The sequence below is a fragment of the Juglans regia genome, chromosome 3, assembly GCF_001411555.2.
Source record: "Juglans regia cultivar Chandler chromosome 3, Walnut 2.0, whole genome shotgun sequence".
Classification (NCBI taxonomy): domain Eukaryota; kingdom Viridiplantae; phylum Streptophyta; class Magnoliopsida; order Fagales; family Juglandaceae; genus Juglans; species Juglans regia.
In genome coordinates this window covers 179,382-198,887 of record NC_049903.1, presented here as the reverse complement: position 1 = coordinate 198,887, position 19,506 = coordinate 179,382, and the positions used below count along the sequence as shown (strand labels likewise).

At 34.4% G+C, this 19,506-nt stretch overlaps 3 protein-coding genes across 8 annotated transcripts; 2 read left to right on the top strand and 1 right to left on the bottom strand.

Moving 5' to 3' along the window:
* The first annotated feature begins 445 nt into the window (after window positions 1–445).
* On the top strand, window positions 446–5,156 carry LOC108983583 (YTH domain-containing protein ECT4-like). Of its 4 annotated transcripts, none has more exons than XM_018955273.2 (9): window positions 446–594; window positions 1,074–1,141; window positions 1,274–1,382; window positions 1,541–1,611; window positions 2,107–2,697; window positions 3,222–3,809; window positions 3,920–4,132; window positions 4,243–4,389; window positions 4,685–5,156. In XM_018955273.2, exons 1-9 carry the CDS (start codon window positions 540–542, stop codon window positions 4,934–4,936), a joined length of 2,094 nt encoding a protein of 697 aa, XP_018810818.2. In that variant the 5' UTR covers window positions 446–539; the 3' UTR covers window positions 4,937–5,156. The 4 variants fall into 4 exon arrangements, with proteins under 4 accessions (XP_018810818.2, XP_018810819.2, XP_018810816.2 ...); XM_018955274.2 differs by having other exon boundaries at window positions 447–567; window positions 1,065–1,141; XM_018955271.2 differs by having other exon boundaries at window positions 447–594; window positions 1,065–1,141.
* Window positions 5,157–5,759: 603 nt separating this feature from the next.
* LOC108983584 (T-complex protein 1 subunit theta) lies at window positions 5,760–11,573 on the top strand. The gene is made up of 13 exons (XM_018955277.2): window positions 5,760–6,113; window positions 6,790–7,052; window positions 7,152–7,298; window positions 7,421–7,582; window positions 8,178–8,255; window positions 8,844–8,977; window positions 9,210–9,282; window positions 9,357–9,434; window positions 9,562–9,684; window positions 9,827–9,921; window positions 10,066–10,275; window positions 10,811–10,868; window positions 11,264–11,573. Exons 1-13 carry the CDS (start codon window positions 5,966–5,968, stop codon window positions 11,327–11,329), a joined length of 1,635 nt encoding a protein of 544 aa, XP_018810822.1. The 5' UTR covers window positions 5,760–5,965; the 3' UTR covers window positions 11,330–11,573.
* Window positions 11,574–12,953: 1,380 nt separating this feature from the next.
* On the bottom strand, window positions 12,954–16,900 carry LOC108983581 (protein SINE1-like). Of its 3 annotated transcripts, none has more exons than XM_018955264.2 (3): window positions 16,607–16,900; window positions 14,762–16,091; window positions 12,954–13,641 (listed from the first exon to the last, which is right to left on the bottom strand). In XM_018955264.2, the coding sequence occupies exons 2-3, from the start codon at window positions 16,082–16,084 to the stop codon at window positions 13,183–13,185; spliced, it is 1,782 nt and encodes a 593-aa protein (XP_018810809.1). In that variant the 5' UTR covers window positions 16,085–16,091; window positions 16,607–16,900; the 3' UTR covers window positions 12,954–13,182. The 3 variants fall into 3 exon arrangements, with proteins under 3 accessions (XP_018810809.1, XP_018810811.1, XP_018810812.1); XM_018955266.2 differs by having other exon boundaries at window positions 12,981–13,641; window positions 14,762–16,215; XM_018955267.2 differs by having other exon boundaries at window positions 12,981–13,641; window positions 14,762–16,086.
* Window positions 16,901–19,506: the final 2,606 nt, after the last annotated feature.

The following is a 19,506-nucleotide window of genomic DNA, read 5'->3' as shown; positions in this document are numbered from 1 at the left end:
CAAATGAGGAGGGCAGGTTTAAAGAATGAGATGAAAATTTTTAGTTTTAGATTAAAGTTTAAAATATTATTTTTTTAATATTATTATTGTTTTGAGATTTGAAAAGATTGAATTATTTATTATATTTTATGTAAGAATTTAAAAAAATTATGATGATGAGATGAGAATTTTATATCTCATTCAATTTGTCAAACTTGTCGCTTGATGTTAAGATGAGGTAACAAATTTATAAATAATAGTGAAATAATTAAAATTTAGATATTTTGATAAAAAAGAGAAAAATTAAATAAAAATATTAAAATATTAAAATATTATTAGAATATAAAATTTTAATATTATTTTTATTTTAAAATTTTAAAAAAATTGAATTGCTTAAATTTAGACGTGGTCACGTGATGAGACGAACGTCCATGACTCCAAACGTTTGGGCTATTTAGGTTAGGTCTTTCTTTCCCTCGTTTTCTCCCTGAAGTTACACACAAATCTCTCTCTGTCTCTCTCTCTCTCAACATATATATATATCGTCACTTGATCCGACCATGGCTACCGTTGCCCCACCGTCCGATCGTATCCTTACCACTTACTCTCAGCTGGGTATGCTTTCTCGCCCACACAACCCACACACGCACGTTGCTTGGTTTTCCATAAGGCAGATCCTTAAAGTGTGTGTATGTGTTTTGGGCTAAATTAGGGGTTTTTTTAATAAGCTTAATTCGTGCATGCAGCCTTTGATTTGTTCTTTCATTTAATTTTGTATATGTCCCGTATACCTGAGCTTTTGCTTCTTATGATCGATAAAATTTTCATTTAATTAGTTATTGACATTTCTATAGCTGTGGTGTGTATGAATTTGATAACCTTTTGGGTGCGAAGTTCCCCAGGCTTTCCTGGTTCTAATTGTCTTCAAACTCTGCATCTAGCTTCAACTATTTAGTGTATGGTTATATTAGGCTGTGACTTGATGACTCTTTGGTTCGTTCAAGGTTGTTTGTGTATGTGTTTGTGGTTGTTTAATATGTGCGCTTGTCAATGGGTTTATTCCCCCTTTACTCCTGCTATCACAGAAACTACAGATTTACTGCAGAATTTGTCATTAGACTCTCAATCTGACGCCCTTGAAGTTACTAATCCTGCAAAGATGGTAGGTTCACCATTTTTTTATTGGTTGGTTTATCAGTTTATTGGGAATTCAAATCTTTGTTTTTGGACATACATGTAGTATGTTCAGTAATATGATGTACTGATCGGTTGTGAATAACCTTCTGCAATGTAGTTTGGGCTGGTGGATTCGAGTAACCACACTAAGGGAATGACCAAGCCATTGAACCCAAATGCAAGCAACTTTCCTAATGGGTATCAGTCATCTGCTTACTATTATGTAGGTAAGGTAAGCTTTTAATACCAGGCAAATGCCATGTTAGGCCTCTTTGAGATATTTATTTCACAAATTCCTTTTCTGGTTGAAATTTACAAAATGTTATGATTTGATGTTTATTCTTTCGCATGCAATATAACATCTTGGAGTGAAATGTCTCCTCAGGTTATGATAGGCAAGGTAATGAGTGGAATGACTACTCTAAATATGTGAATCCTGATGGTGGAATAGCTCATGTAAGTTCTACATGTTACTCTATCTGTTTGTGTTCCTGATAAGTATGTTTATATTCATTGGTGGTATTGTGGATGTACCTGGTGATCTTTTGAATTTTTTTCTGCATCACAATGTCATCGTTTCAGTTCTTGGCTTTGGTTCACTGAGTTATTGTTAGGGACAATTGTTACTGTAAATTTTCATCTGAATTAATGTGAGGAGATTCATCAAAGACTTAGTATGTTATGGGAAATCAATTTCTTTCAACTATGTGAGTCGGGATATAACCAATGGTTTGATTGGCGTATTTTTCCATGATCTGTATTTTTTATGGGTTTCATACCTTTTATTTTCAGGTTTTTTCGTGGGTTTTGTTTCTACATTTGATTTATTGCTTCTAATTTTTTTTCTTAGTTAAAAAGAAGTTGAAGAAATTTGAGCAACCTTTTGAGTACTGCCCTCTATTAATTTTTATTTTTTTTGTGAATAATTTCCTTTTGTTTTGGTTGACTCAGAGTCTTTATGGTGATAATGGCTCTTTCATGTATCACCAAGGTTATGGTTACTCACCATATGGACCATATCCCTCTCCCGGTTCACCCACTCCAACCATGGGGCAGGATGGTCAGTTGTGTGGGGCTCAACATTACCAGTACCCTATTCCTTATCATGAAGTCTCTACCTGGACTACTCAACCTTATGCAGCCAACCAAGTTAGAGTGCCTCAGGGAGAAATTTTAACTTCAGCTGCAACTGATCAATTACCCCCATTGGTTGCAAGTGGAGGAAACCCCAATAAGATAGCAATTGGTGGACATGTAAATGAAAAGAATAGCTTGAAGCCTTGTGTCCAGAACTCATCTTTGAATGCATATGGTTCTTATGGAAGGGGAGGCTCTCCAGTGGGCATTCCTTCATTCCCTAATCTGGATCCAAGATTTGGCTTTGATGAAATTAGGCTGCCAATCCCTTCCTTCAATGCCTCGCTGATTCCAGATGGTCAGTCAATGTGTGGGGCAAGTGCTTGTTCCTCTTCACCATTCATGCATGCGAACAACCTCTCATCGCAAAGGAATCAAAATCTTTGTCGTCTTCCCCATTTCATGGTATGAAGTTGCATTACTACTATATTTTCATTCTCTTGATATTGTCGGTGGAGGCTGTGGCATAAAAAGTATGGGTGTAGGGAAAGCACTTGAAGTATCAGAAATGGATTATAATCAATTGACTGATGATTAGTTATAAACAAATAAATAGTTCATGGCAATTCTTTTTCTTGAAATTTCCCAAGCAGGGTCATATCAGGTTTTATACCCAACTAATAGTGAAGAATTCATTTAGGAATATTATCCTCCAATTTCCTGTCATGATTTTTATGTTTGTTGGATTGTCAGTCTGTCAATGTGGAAAGATGTCTCGACTTGGTGCTTCGTTGTAATTACATAATATATGCCCAACTTTTTTGTACTTATTCCATCAATAGGTTGTATCTCTCAGCTATTCATTCTGTGGGTTTGTGCCAATCATATTTAAAAGTAAACTCTGTCTTGATAATCAATGATATGATGATGTTTTTTTATCGGTAATGATCTGATGATATTGAGAATTAGATATATTTATTTCATCACAGAATTGGCACAATGCAAGACCAACATCTGGCTTGGGCATGGCTCCTGGAATCACGAACCAACTGTACCCAAGCAATGCAGTGTATGGTCGATATGGAAACACATTCAGAGCTGGTTCTGGTTTTCGCTCTTTTGGCTTTGATTCAAAGACGAGTGGGCGTGGGCTAGCTATTGATAATAAGTATAAAAAATGGGGTTGTGGACCTATAGCATATGGCAATGAGAATTTGGATAGATCAAATGAGCTGAGTAAGGGACCTAGAGCCAAGGGTTTTGATTTTAGGAACCAGAAGGGGTGTGGACATATCACCTTAGCAATTAAAGGAAAGAACCTCCCGTTGATTGAGAACGATAAAGAGGCTAACTTTCCTATAATTCCAAATAAGGAAGAGTACAACAGAGAAGATTCTCCTGAGGACTGCTCGGATGCAAAATTCTTTGTTCTTAAATCTTATAGTGAGGATGATGTCCATAATAGTATTAAATATAGTGTGTGGGCCAGCACCTCTAATGGCAATAAGAAGCTGGATGCAGCGTATCAGGAAGCTAAGGAGAAGCCCAGTGGCTGTCCTGTATTTCTGTTATTCTCTGTGAGTATGAGTAGTTTGGTGCCTTCTATTAAGTTCGCTATTGCATATTGTTTCTTGGTTTTACTTTTTCCTGACACTTTTTGTTTCTTTGCTTTAACTGGTTATTATAGGTCAATGGTAGTGGGCAATTTGTGGGTTTAGCAGAGATGATTGGCCCTGTCAATTTTGAGAAAACCTTGGCATGTTGGCAGCAGGACAAGTGGAATGGTAGCTTCTCTGTGAAGTGGCATATCATAAAGGATCTTCCTAATAGTTTGTTAAGGCACATAACACTAGAAAACAATGAGAATAAGCCTGTCACTAATAGCAGGGATACACAAGAGGTGAGAGTGTGCGTGTCAGTGTGCATGCACGGGCTTGCTCTCCTTTTTTAGTTTTCGTTTCTACTTTTTATTTTGTTATATTAAAATTGAACTGTTGCTTTCCGCTGCAGGTTAAGTTTGATCAGGGTGTTCAAATTCTTAAAATCTTCAAGGGTCATTCTAGCAAGACATGCATTCTGGATGATTTTGGATTTTATGAGGCTCGCCAGAGGACAATGTTGGAAAAAAAATCTAAGCAACAGGAGCCTCAAATGCAGGCAGGAGATATCTTCTTTCCTGTTTTTTTCCACCCCACTTTAGTTATTTATGCGGGCATGCTTTCATTAAACTTTCTCATATATGAAAACTTCAGTGCTGGGCACTTCCCTACTTAAATTTTAATACAATTGCGTTCTAATGAGAGTACGATGAAGTAAAATATGATACCGAATACTTTCAGAGAGAACTTTCATCTATGCATCTTTCAGTGTATGCGGCACAAGCACATACTTATATTTAGTAAGCAGCTTGCAATGATTTGGGCAGAGATCTAATGCATTTTTGTCGTAAAAGGTTGGGAAGCCGAGTGATGCTGCAACAGATATAGTGAAAGAGAAATTGCCAAAAGCTTCTTCAGATAGAAGTTTGATAAAGGAACCGGTGGTTGCAGAAGCCGCATCACTAGAGAAGGCAGATGGAGATGAAGCCCTTTCAGAAGGAGAAGGAAAGGGATCGGGAGCTGCTCTTGCAGGTGGCCCGGGAGGTGCCAAACCATTTGTAGCGTCAGAAAGAAAAGGCGTTTCAAATGGAGTTGCTAGTTCTTGATAAACTCGACGGGGTAGTTGGTGGATGATATGGAATTGTTGGTGCACGATTACTGATATTAGCATGCACATAAACGCTGGCCTATTTATTACTCGGGTCAGGGTTGCTATTTTGGAAATGTGAAAAATAAAATAAAAATTGGTTAAAGGGATTAGAGCCATCGCAGTTTTCTTTCTTTGATCTGGTTCTCGGTTCCACCTGTTGCTTTTGGTTCACTAAACTTCACTCGTTACTTTTGGATCTTTTGCTGCTTCATTTTTTTAGCGCTGCCCTGCCCACTATGTAAATCAGAGATTTTTCCCCGCTCAGTTTAGCGTTAGGTGTGTAATATAGCGCTTTGATTACAAGTAAGATATTTTATTAGTATAACTCAACTCATTTTAAAATATCTCACAAGTAAGGTATTTGTATTTTTAATAAATTACTCCCTTTTAATTGAATATTTGTATATTTAATCCCTTAAATAAAAGATCAATTAGATGACAAAATCTAAATACCCACAACTTTTAAAGGAGCACGTTGTCCACTTAAAACATATATTTATTTTTCATTTTACAGTCTAAACTATTAAAAAATACTTAATTTTATAAGAATGATCTCTATGAGTAATGCTAAAGAAAAATGACTATAGCATTATATACTTTACACTCACTACATAATTACTTTTAATTAATTATTTTCAACACTCATTTAAAAAAATATATAATCTAAATATTATCATATCATATATATATATATAAAATAAATATTTTCAATAATAATTTTTATCTATATTTATTCTCTTTCAAATAAAATAAAATGCTCGGCGTCACTGTGTGGTAACACACTACAGACCCTATGTATATTAGTAGTGTCGGCCGTACCCGTGTACCGCTATAGCTATAGGGTTGCAGGGCTTTCTGGATTTGAATTGTGTTTTTTTATTTTTATTTTTATAAAAAATTTCCTTCGTAGTTATAAAAGGCTTGCGACTGAGAAAAGACGCATTTCTGCCTTGGTTAGGGTTTCTGGGTTTCGATCTGCGAGATAATGGGTTTCCAAATGCAGCCATATGGGATACAAACAATGCTTAAAGAGGGCCACAAACACCTCTCTGGTCTCGACGAAGCCGTCCTCAAGAACATTGATGCCTGCAAGCAGCTGTCCGCTATCACTCGCACCTCTCTTGGTCCCAATGGTTTAGTATATATTATCTCGAGTCAAACACTTGTCTTTTGATTGTAGTTTATGTTCTGATTTCATTATGTCTGAGTGAAACCCCTTTTATCTAGATTGATCGGAAGACTTCAAATATTTATTTTCCATAAGATTTCAAATATACGGACTAATTGGCATGAGTTAGTGTAACGCTGACGTATTTTTTTTACCAGTTTTTAGTTGATGTATTTGAAAAAATATTCACCGTTTGAAGGAAAATATCGATCCGGAATCATTAAGCATGAAACGGTGTCCCGTGTACATGGGTTATCCCTATGTTTTCATCAATAAAATCTGAATTCCTTCTGAAAAAAAAAAGGTGTTGGGACTTTGGACAGAGTTTAACCGAGTGCTGTGGATAGCTAGCTAGTGCTTTGCCTCAATCGAAAGCAGCATTGCAGCTACAGACAATTGTAGTAATTTGAAGTCATAAAAGTCATAGATTATTTTCTTGGTAAGTGTGACATTCATGTATTTGAAATGTGGACAATTGCCCTGGAAAATACGGAGATCGCTTCTGTATGTCTGTTGTGGGATCAGAGAATTGGATGCCATCATATTTGTTTCGTCTCTGCAGAACAGGACTAATGTCGCACTAGTTTTCTCTTCTTTTTCTTTTTCTTCTTCTTTTTAATTCTTAATCTTCTTCGACTCAGGTATGAACAAGATGGTTATCAATCACCTAGATAAGCTCTTTGTCACGAATGATGCAGCCACTATTGTGAATGAACTCGAGGTTCAGCATCCTGCTGCCAAGATTCTTGTCTTAGCCAGCAAAGCCCAGCAAGAGGAAATTGGAGATGGAGCTAATTTGACGATTTCTTTTGCTGGGGAACTCCTCCAGAATGCAGAGGAACTTATCAGGATGGGCCTGCACCCAAGTGAGATCATCAGTGGATACACTAAAGCAATTAATAAGGTTTGCTGATGCTGTCCGACCTGGGTGGACTGGTGTTTTTAGTAGAGGTATAGCTGAATATTGTCTCCTGATTCAATTTTTATGGTTTGAAATTGTCAGACGGTTGAAATCTTAGAACAACTGATTGAGAAAGGTTCTGAGAATATAGATGTGCGAAATAAGGATCAAGTCATTCGTCGAATGAAAGCTGCTGTTGCTAGCAAGCAATTTGGTCAAGAAGATATTTTGTGCTCCCTTGTTGCTGATGTAATTATATCCTTCCTATTACTTTTTGTTGTTGTCCATTTATTCTATTTAGCATTCTGGCGGGGGTGCTGACTGTACCTTTTTTTGGTTTTGGGGGGGGGGGGATGTGTTTGTACATATAGGCATGCATCCAAGTGCGCCCCAAGAACCCTGCAAACTTTAATGTGGATAATGTCCGTGTTGTTAAGCTCTTGGGAGGGGGCTTGCATAATTCTGCAGTAGTTCGGGGTATGGTTTTGAAAAGCGATGCTGTGGGGAGTATAAAGCGAGTGGAGAAGGCAAAGGTTAGAATTGATATGCACTTGCAAAAGGAAAGTGATATTTTTTCATGATTTGTTATTTAGTTTCTTGGTTATTTGTTCCCCTTTTTATAATGCATTGGCCGTCATTTTTTAACACTTCCATTCTCCCTCAATTGGTTAGTTCTAGGTGTATTATGTTTAATTTTTGTTTAAAAGGACAAATTTCATGTTTGCTCTGGTCATGTTCTGTAATATCTCATTTTGCTTGCATGTCTCACTTTTAGTTACTGGCAGTAAGAGTTCTTTTTTATTTATTTATCCAGTAGAAAACTTGATGTAGGGATGAAAAATTCTGTGACTATCTCAGGACAATGAGCACAATCCTCCTGTTTTTATTTGCCTTTAATATGATCTATTTTTTTTGCACTTGAAAAGAATAGTTTTGATTTTGAGGGATGGGGGTGTTTGTCTTCATTTATCAGCTGACTGAAATTAGGGATGCTAACTTTGTCGACTTCCCGGTATTGTGTTTTCTTTTTGACAATATTGACTGCTTTTATATGTTTTTAATTTGATGGGGAAAGTACTTTAATTCAGGGTGTCCAAATTTATTTATTTTTTAATGTTTTCCCTTTAGGTTGCTGTGTTTGCTAGTGGTGTTGATACATCTGCAACTGAAACAAAAGGAACTGTCTTAATCCATAGTGCGGAGCAGGTAATCTTGGGGGCATCTCCTATGGTCCAGAGTAATTAACTTCTTTATAGTTGTTTCATTTGTCTAGTCTACTCTCTCTGTCTCTCGCTCTACCCTTCCCATTTTAATGTTTTTATTTCTTTAGACGTTTAATTTATATCAAACTTGGCTCTTTTATGGTTGCTATTTGCAATACTCTGCAAAACATCATTATTGTTGTTTCCTACAGCTGGGTCAATGACGTTTCATTTCCAAATCAGAACAAGTTTAGCTGGGATCCTTCTCCTTTCCCGACCCCCTTATTAGTAGCTCAAATCGATGCTTCTTCATATCTTAATAAAGGAAATGGAAAGTAGTACTGATTGCATTGGATGTATGTAACCACTTGACACTTAGTGGGGAATGATTGTTCCTACTGGTATTCTATGGTTGGAGTTTTTCCATACTTGTTTTCACAATTTTATCCTTGTCTGTGGCAAGCAGCATATCTGACTTTGGTTGCTGTACTTGTTCCACACTGAGATTTCTGCACAATTATCTTCCTTTCTTTATGGAATTGTGTAACTTAGGTGGAAACCTTTTTCTTTGGGTATTCTTGGCATCTTATAGCTAGAAAACTATTCAAAAACGGAAGAAGCGAAAGTCGAGGAACTTATCAAAGCAGTAGCAGATTCAGGTGCCAAAGTAATTGTCAGTGGAGCAGCAATTGGAGAGATGGCATTGCACTTCTGTGAGCGTTACAAGTATGCCAAGTTTTTATTGTCTCCATAATTTTCAGTTGTGCAAGTATGCATATGCATTAAGATCTTACTCATTCATGAATTGAGTCCTGGTGAATATATATGGTCTGACAATATTCATTATAGCTATTAATATTCTATGCTTGGGATCTTGCTTACTGATAAAAAAATTATTCTATGCTAAAGACTCTGTAAGAGAGAGAGTGTTTCTAATATTATTGTGACTTGCATGCAGGCTCATGGTTCTGAAAATCAGTTCAAAATTCGAACTGCGTCGATTTTGTCGTACAACTGGTTCTGTTGCCATGGTAATATAATAGGACTTAATTTATGGACCCTTCTTCTTGTTGCTTCATAATGTTTTTTCATATTCTTGCATCAGCTGAAGCTCAGCCAGCCTAATCCAGATGATTTGGGACATGTCGATTCTATTACAGTTGAGGAAATTGGTGGTGTGAGGGTATGTTGAGAATGTGACCTCAAGATACTTTATTTTTTCTTTTCTTTTCTGAGTTTTGTTTCTTTACTTATTTTTGTCTGTTTGCATGATGTTTTTTTTCCCTCTCTCGCTAAATAAATGTACTTAGGTTACCATTGCCAAGAATGAAGAAGGTGGGAACTCTGTTGCCACTGTGGTTTTACGGGGAAGTACTGATAGCATATTAGATGACCTTGAAAGAGCAATTGATGATGGAGTCAACACCTATAAGGTAACTTTTCTGAAGACTGGTAATTTTTTATAAATTACAGGTGTTCATGCTTTGCCTTTATAAATATGGTTGGATTAGACACACAATGTGACTTCTGTAGTAGTTATTTGCAGTTATTTGCATCACCTCTTTTTTTTTTCAGGCTATGTGTCGGGACAGCCGTATTGTACCGGGAGCTGCAGCTACTGAGATTGAGTTAGCTAGAAGAGTGAAGGAATTCTCTTATAAAGAAACAGGGTATTTTATTTGCATCTTTCTCTTTTATCCTCTCTAGTTTTTCAAAGCTGCCCGTTTGTTCGTTAGTTTTGAAATTAATGAGGAAAAATGATTTGGTCTTTGCGTTTTTGTGCACTCAAATGTCTCCTCAAATTGGATATGCAGATTGGATCAGTATGCTATAGCAAAATTTGCTGAAAGTTTTGAGATGGTGCCTAGAACATTGGCTGAGAATGCTGGGCTTAACGAAATGGAGATCATATCTTCTCTATATGCTGAACATGCAGCTGGAAATGGAAAAGTGGGTATTGACTTGGAGGAAGGTGTTTGCAAGGATATCTCAATCCTGGATGTCTGGGACCTCTACATTACTAAGTAAGCTGGTTTTCATGCATTATTCATAAACTTGTTGTACGTGTTGGTTACTTTTGATGTGTGATACAGTGCAGGATCTAAAGGCTTATCTAAAGGCAAAGGCCCCGAGGAACACTCGGGGCCTTTGCCTTGGGGTGGTGCCTCTTTGTTCTTCTGTTTTTTTTTTTGTAATGAAGTAGAACTCCAGCAAGGTAGGGCCCTTCAGATTCACTCCTAGGAGCAAATCCTGGATAAATGATCCTAGCCACGAGAAAGTTCTTATATTTCTTCAATTATCAGTTTGTTCTGACTGAATTTGATGTGCTTCAGCTTTGTGCTGGCTCTCAGCAGAGTCCCTGACTTAGCATCATTAGATATGTAGCTATCATCTTGGTATGAGATTCATGAATAGTGATTAAGATTATAGATTGCAAAATTGGCATTTATTTGATGTGGATTTCAGTACCAAAACTTTTATGACTTGCCTATGCTTTGGGTCTAGATACTTCCATATGATAGTTATTACTGAAGACTTTTTCAATTCAACTTTGTACAGGTTCTTTGCTCTCAAATATGCTGTTGATGCTGCGTGCACTGTACTTCGTGTAGACCAGGTAATTGACTCCCTTTTAGATTGCTGTATGTATTTAAGATGAATGCACTTTTATTGAACAAATCACCAGAATGCCTTTTTGTTTATGGCTAAGCCATATTTGCTCTGTAATTAAGAAAAGTTATTCCTTGGCATAAGATATGTTTTAAAGTTGGGTAGTCACCCCCTAAACTACGGGATTAGTTGCATTGTTCCCAATGTTAAAAGTTCTCGATTTTGGTCAAAATCCTCATTATAAGTCTTAAATGGAATAATTCAGTGCCTTGTATTGTTAATTATAAATAGGTTAAGATCCTGTAATTAATTATATAAAACATTCTAAGCAGAATCTTAGTTTTTTTTTAAAATCTTCTTTCCAAGCAAGTTTTATTGATGATGCTTTGCCTCGTGTCTCAGATTATAATGGCAAAACCAGCCGGTGGCCCAAAGAGAGATCAGCCTGCAGGGATGGATGAGGATTAGTTTCATGTGGCCATCACTATATTGGTTTTACTAGTATCGCAAGGCAGGTTGCTGAACTGGTTAGGCATCTGTTGATTTAATTCAGATGCGAAAGGCTTTAGTTTGAAAGATTTTGTTTGATGTAGGAAAAATGTCTTAAAATTTGTGCGTTGTATATGTCACTCAGCCCCTAGCCGTGATATGGTTGGGAATGCTGGTGGTTTTCCAATGTATCCTGTTTACACTGACTCTGCTTGATCTTGAACCTTAACACCAACCACCACTACACACACACACACACACAAAAACTCTGAAGGAATTACCGTTCCCTATCTTGCGAGGGAAAATTATACTTTGGCCTTGAGCGCAAAGAAGGTAAGAGTACTGCAAGTTAAATCCATAATGTTGGCTGACTTGGGTTGTAAGTGCAGATGCAGACATGAACATTGGATTTACTAGTTACGAACAGCCCTATAATGGAGGTTGGATGTATGTGGTCGTGGTTAAAATGGTACAACAAGCGGCGCTGGTGCCTTGTGTGCCTTTTATCCGCATGTTAGGGAGGGGAGATGGGGGTGGGGTGATGCGATGTACTTCTGGTACATGTATTTAACAATAACAACACTCAATGACTCGACTATAATTATTTTCTCACGCGGAAGAGAAACGAAAGTGTATGATCATCTAATAAATCAGCTAAATATGGAGAATTATAATTGATTCATCAAATATTAAAATATTAATTTATCAATCCAAGTAAAAATTAAAATATTAGTTTCTCACTCTTAAGTAAAAATGCTATTTGGTTTGTAATTAAGAAATTTAGATAAAAATTTAGATGAATTTAATCAAATATTTTTTGTTATTAGAATCAAATTACTTTTGAAAATATGATTTTTTAACATTAATTTAATTAGAATATAATTGTTGTTAACATTTAATTGGTAAAGCTACAAAATATGATAAAAATAAATTAAATAAAAAAATTATTAAATTAATAATATTTTATTATTATATAGAGAGTGAATAGATAATTAAATATGAAGATTGTATTTAAATAGAATAGTTAAATATAAAAAAGAATAATATTGGCTAAATTTTAAAAATGGATTTGATCAAAAGTCAATGAGGATGCTTAGCAGCCGAACAGCCCATCTGAGCGCTCCATATACAAGAACTATTTGTTTGGGTGGACAGCAGGAGGCATCAAGCATGTGAATGGGGTCTTGTTTGCTTTGGAAAAATATCTCATCTCATCTAATCATTACAATTTTTTTAACTTTTAATACAAAATAAAATAAACAATTCAACTTTTTCAAATTTTAAAATAAAAATAATATTAAAAAATATACTCTAACAATATTTTATTTAACTTTTTAATTTTAATCTCATCTCATCTCCGAAAACAAACGAGGCGAATGTCACGAATGTACGAGCACCGTTGCGATTGGTGGGCTTGGAATGATGCTCCTCGATTTCAAGTCTAGCGGCGTTTAGAATTCAACCAGAAAATAAAGAGTCTCTTCAGGAAGGAAAATGCTAATTTGTCCTTAGCTTTGAGTCGGTTTAACGGTCAGTATATATTTAAACAAGGTACTGCTAATATATTTGTATTATTTTTTTATTTAAAGATATTTAAAGAATGTTTGAAAAAAGAAAAAAGTGCATTTGTAGAGTGTCCAACAATACAGGCTAGACAGCAGAGTGAATAGCAAGATCTTTTGAAAAGGGCTCTGAAACACCCAAAACTAAGATTTAAATACTGTTACAGGACTACATAGAAATCCTCTAATAAAACCCATATTTTGTTGAAGGCTTTCTTTTCAACAATTATCCTAACACTGATTTACTATGATATATCATTATGAGCCGCATCAAGTCGGAACGAGATAGTAGCCTTCATCCTGAACATTGATCCAAAGTAGCGGAGTAAACAGTGCAAGTGAAGCAAAAACAAGCCCACAAACGAATTTTAAAGCAGTCTTCTGACGAGCCTTTGGAACACCAGCCCTTTGAATTCCAGTTTTATTGTCAGGAACAGCTTCCTGGGACACTCGCAAATCAGCATCAGTGAGAACATCATCAGTTGATGAAACTGATTCAGGACCTCCATTTTCTTTGCCATTATAGTTCAGCTCATCTGAAAAACAATTTTGGTCATATTTGGAAGATGGGCTCCACTGAATATTGCTCGACGATAGACTTCTGAACCTTCTGCCTTGTTTTTTTAAAAATTCTGAGTTGCCATCATTTGGATCCTGAAGAGAGCAAATGAGTTTCCTTGGAGTCTTGAAGATCTTTATGTTGTCAACATCGATACGAGTGCGAGACCTCTGAAGCACAAGAAAGAGTGCCAATACTTAATGGTCAAATCAAGCACCACGAAAGAACAAAGAATCAAAACTGTGATGAAAGCTTCTATAAACACAAGAGAAGACGAGAACTGCCAAATCTTGTCGTGTGTTTGGTGGTTGAAAATCAACTCAATTAATCTTAAATTAATTATCCATGGAATGACTAATTTTTCAATTTTTCCTAAAAAATTAAATTCATTTCAATTTAACTCGTATATTTTAAACACACATATCAACTTTTTTATATTTAGACTCTATTTGAATGTTAAGATCAATTGAATTTTTTATAAATTATAATAAATTGAGATGATAAAATAAATTTTGTAAAATCTATAAAAATGAGTTTAGATGTATTTATAAAAAGTTAAAAATTATAAATTTCACATGTAAAGAGATATTGAGTTAAAAAAAAAAAATTGTAAATAAATATTGAGTTGAAAAGATTGTGAGTAAATGTCAAGTTAAAAAAATTATGAATCATATCCTATTTATAAAAAAATTTTAAGTTCAAATGAATTTAATAATTTAAGAGTTTAATATTTAGATATTAAATTTAATTTAAAATTAGACTAAACTAAGTCGTACTACAATTTTTGTTATATAATTTTAAGGTCCCATTTAAATGTCGAACTAAATTAAAATTAGTTAAATTTTTTATAAATAATAATGAGTTAAGATGATAGAATAAATTTTGTAAAATTCATCTAAGATATGTTTAGATGTTAAGATAAATTTAAATATATCTATAAAAAAAATTATAAATTATGTGTGTAAAAAGATGTTTAATTGAAAAAAAAAAATTATAAATCCCACATATATAAAGATTTTTAGTTAAAATAAATTTAAAAATTAAATATTTAGATGTTATAATAAACTTAAAATTAAACTAAATTGAATTGATCGGAATTCAGTGCAAATTACAAATCGGATACCCCTTTCTCATCACTTTTTTTCAGTTTTGACTTCTAAACTATACTTAAAAGGCCTCGGATGTAAGCTCCATAAAGGTCAATATGACTTTTTTAAAAAGAAGAAAAACAACCAGCTACACGTTTATTCAAAATGGAAAACCACAAAAAATGATAATATGATCAAGTACCTGGGGACTACTTGTAGTGCTTCTCGAAATTCCACTTCTAGGATTTCTGGGCAAGAACCCGGAAAATTCCTCTGCATGGTATTCACCATTATAAGCATATTCATCATTCAACGAGTGCGTATTAGACATGGGACTTCCCTGAACAATCTCTGAGAACAAACCATCCTTAAGAGACACATCAACCCCTCCATTCTCATAACTCCAAAGCTTCCGGTTTACACTCCTACGATCATAATCAGAATTCCGAGGAACCTGTCTCATTGAAATGGGCGTCTCACCCAATGAATCATATCCAATAAAGGAGTCAAGAGTCTGTGATTCAGGCGATGCAGATGAAGGAGATCTATCACCAGCACTACACAAATTCCTCCTATGCTCTCTCCTACTAAAACTTGACCCGGTGATTGAACCCGGACCATTCTCAAAATTCAAACCCTTCATGGCAGATATTTTTCTTGCAGTTTGCAAAGCTTCGAAAGCAGCACCTCTGACATACGCCATTCTATCAGATTGACACTTCTCCATCTCCTCAATTATCAACTCAAGCTCAGAGAATATGCTCCTGGGATCCAAGCTCTTCATCAAGAAATTCACCATTTGAATTGCCAACAAACGTTTCTGGGAATTTCCCTCTGCAACCCCAGAACTCAATATCTGCAATCCAGATTGTGTTAACAGTCTTGCATATGCTTCCACAATCAAACCATTACGCTTTGCTAGAACCATCACGAGACCCATGTGTGAATTGGTCTGAGTAGATTTCTCTTCCAAAGCACCAGCAACGTTTTGACAGACCTTATTAACCATCTCATCTGAAGCAAATCTCCAATTATCAGAATCTACAAGAGCCTTTAAGCAAAGGGCAGCCCCTGAAGTCAGGCACTCTTGCGAACCCAAGAGAGCATCAGAAAGAGGCTTACAAAGCGAATGGATTATATATCTCTTCTTGTCTTCGGTGGTAGTTGGGTCAATCCCATATCGTGCAATGGCCGGAACCACTTTCGAACAAGCCTGTTGAAGAGGAAAAGACCCAGCACTTGAAGCTAAGGTCGAGATTATGCATGTCATGATACTGTCTATCAAAGGAACAATTTTGACACCATGAACACGAGCAAGAACTTCATAGAGTGAAATTGTGCACTCCCCAGACAAAGAACCAGTTCCCTTATTTTCAGAAACTTGGGCAAGAAAAAGTGGAATTGTCTTGGAGTCTAAGTCTTTCACATAAGATTTCAGCGCTTTCATTGCCGATTTACGACTGTCAGCATCTTTATCAAGATTTGCCAACTCTTGCCGTAGTATTGGGCTAAGATTCCGACCCATTGCTGATCTACAACAACCGAAGGAAATGTCATTGAAACTACGTAAATGAAAGCACAACCATTTGGGATGACGTGCTTTCAGCAGAACATGTTCTCACCACATTCTTCTAAGCCTTCTTCCAAGACTAACATCTAAAAAACACTAATATATATATGTAAGAAACATGTAAGGGACATTTTCTAATGACATAGGTCATGGTTTCTGCCTCGGGTACATTTGTGCTATTGTTTAGATTTGTTGGAAGAAAATGTGCAACTGGGTACCACAGATTTTGAAAGTTAAATGTTTTCTTGGGTGGAAACAGAACAAAAATCTAAACTTTGAAGCTACAGTTTTGGTTAATCTGCATCCAATATTTCAGTAACCAAAAAGAAAGATATTCTCTGTAGCAGGGAATGAAAAGTTTTATCATTTTCTTTTTTATACGCTAGAACAAAAATAGGGCAGCTCAAGTGTCAAATAAGATAACGCGTAGGAATATAACAAGTAATCCTAAAATGAAGGATCTAAAAAACGGCGTACCTATGGAGAGAAAATCTTGATGTATTTCTCTTACTTGTGCTTATGCGTGTTCTTCGTATTAGTGGGTGTGGTTTTTTAACGCTCTAAGATCTCTGTTATACGAGGGGAAGGGGGGGGAGAAAGAGAGATTTATCTGGGGAAGAAATAAGGAAAGATACGATAAATTTCGAGAGGGGAAATTCGAGAAAAAAAGAGAATCCAAAACAAAGAAAGAAAAGAGTAGGGACTGGGGAGAGAGAGGGTGATTGGGGGAGACGTAGGGTTTGAGTGAATGGCGGTGGATTGTAAGGAATTATTGGGAGTTGGAAATGTCCGATTAAAGTTTGAATTTTCCCTCTTTCTTTTTTTAAGTTCATATTTCCTTTTCCTTTTTTTTTCTTTTCAAAATGTTTCCCACAAATCCCACCGCTATCCCCTCCTCCTTCTCCTCCTCCTCGGCCTATATAGTAATTTCCACATTTTAATACCCCTCACCCGAATCTTACGAGAGACCCAACGAAACGATGACATATACCGGTCAGTATGCATTTTTTGTCTTGACTGGGCGGTGTTACCTTTTTCTTTACCATTTATTTTCAATTTTGCTCTAGTGTTGCTGCTACATATAATGTGAACTGTGCACAAACGTAAATATTTTTTATTTATTTTCTCCTATGAAATATTAAATAATATAATATTTAAATGATATATTAAAATAGATAAACTGATTTATGGTGCATTATAACAGTTAATATATAAAATTAAAAAAATGAATTTGAATGATATATTTTAAAAGAAAAAATAAAAAATACATTGTTTGTGAATACGCCTACTTGTTAACTCATATACTCGGCGTGGTATGAAGTAAAACTAGCTCCGCGCCAACATTTCCCGCCCTTTGGATTTGAGCAAATTTGCAAAAGACAAGTCTACAACTAAACAATGCCTCCTCGTTTTTAATTTTTATCAAAATGAAATACAGACTCACAAAGGGGGTGAGGGAATGTAAATAAGTTAAAATGCAAACATATAATTCTCTCTGTGTAGTTAAAATTAAATCTTCAATATCGAATAAAATAAAACAATGATTCCTACTCAATAAAAATCTATTTTGGAAGGTTTTGATAATGAGTTCAAATGACATAAAAGTTTAAATTTAAATAAAATATTATTTTTATTTTAGGATTTCAAAAAATTGAATTCTTTATTATTATTTTATTTATAAATTTAAAAAAATTATAATAATTAGATAATATGAAATGAGTTGAGTTCTGATTACAAACAAGATCTTAGATCCCAAATCTTGATATTGTAATTATGGCTGTATTTAGATACAGAGATAGACTTAAATGATTTGTATAGTCGTATTTTGTAAATCTCCTTAAGATATGTTTGAATTCATAAAATAGGTTGAGATAAATTTAAACTTTTTATAATAAATTGAAAATATAGTAAATTCTATCAATTAATTTGAGATAAGTTGAAATTCAAATACAACATACATCATGGGCTCATTGCTTTAATGCTGACAGCTCATCCAAATTTCCATTCTTCTAAAAGGACTTCATTATATTAATTAATCGAGACTAATACCTAATAAATACCATAATCACTCCAAACCCTCGAATCTAGTGAAATATGATTGGATCTAACTTCTTTCATTTTTTAATTATACGGTATTTACGCATTTCACAATTATATATAAAATTATTATTTTATAAAATCAATTCTTTCATTTTTTATGCATGGCGAGTCAATTTTACATATCATAAAAACATTAATGCGACAAATTTGGATTGCGGGGTGCAAAAGGACCACATCCTATTTTAAGATTGAGAGTGTTAGTCACAAATAGATTATACAAAAATATTTATATAAATTAAAATGGTTTTATTTGATTTTTTAGATTTACTTTATAATAAAAATGACATTATAATCAGAAGTCACATCAGAACACATTAGCTTATAGAATTACTTTTATAATCTCTTTGTGGTTATAATATTAATATTTTCCTTTAAATATTTCCTTTTGGATATTGATTTCCTTCCAACTAAAATTAAATCACAGTGCGCTATTTAAAAAGGCATATTTTGTGTTACACGCTTAGGACTTGTTTGGGAAACTCATATCATTTTATTTAATCTCGTCTCAAATTTTTTTTTATAATTTTATTTTCAAACATCATACAAACACAAATGTTTTTTGAATTTTGAATTTTGAATTTTTTCATTTAATCGTTAACTATTCCTTATAATTTTATCAAACTTACAAACAAAACACATAATATGGTATTACATTTTCAAATTTCAAAATAAAAATTATATTATAACAATATTTTAATTTTATAATATTTTAATTTAAATTTTTTTCTTATTTTCCAAAACACAATAAAAAGTTTAATTCAATCATTTCATTACTATTTACAAATTATCTCACTATTATTCACATAATTATCATCTCGTTCTATTCTCCAAGCATCTCCTTAGGCCCTATTTGGATGTTGAGTTAGTCTCATCTCATTACATCTCAACATCCAAACACCACTCAAACATAAATATTTTTCAATTTCAAATCTTAACTTTTTTCATATAATAATTTCCTAATCAATAAACTTTCTCAAACTTCTAAACAAAATACAAAAAGCAATTCAAACTTTTCAAATATCAAAATAAAAATAATATTTTAATAATATTTCAACTTTATAATATTTTTAATCAACTTTTTCTCATTTCTCTCACATTTTCCAAAACTCCTTAAAACCTTTTAACTCAATTCATTTTGTTACTATTTACATATTTATCATCTCATCTCAACATTCAAACAAAGTCTTACTATACCATAATTACGTTTGAGAACACAATTGTTCTCATATATTTTCAGAGTATTTCACTATTATTCTCATACAATTTTACCACCATTT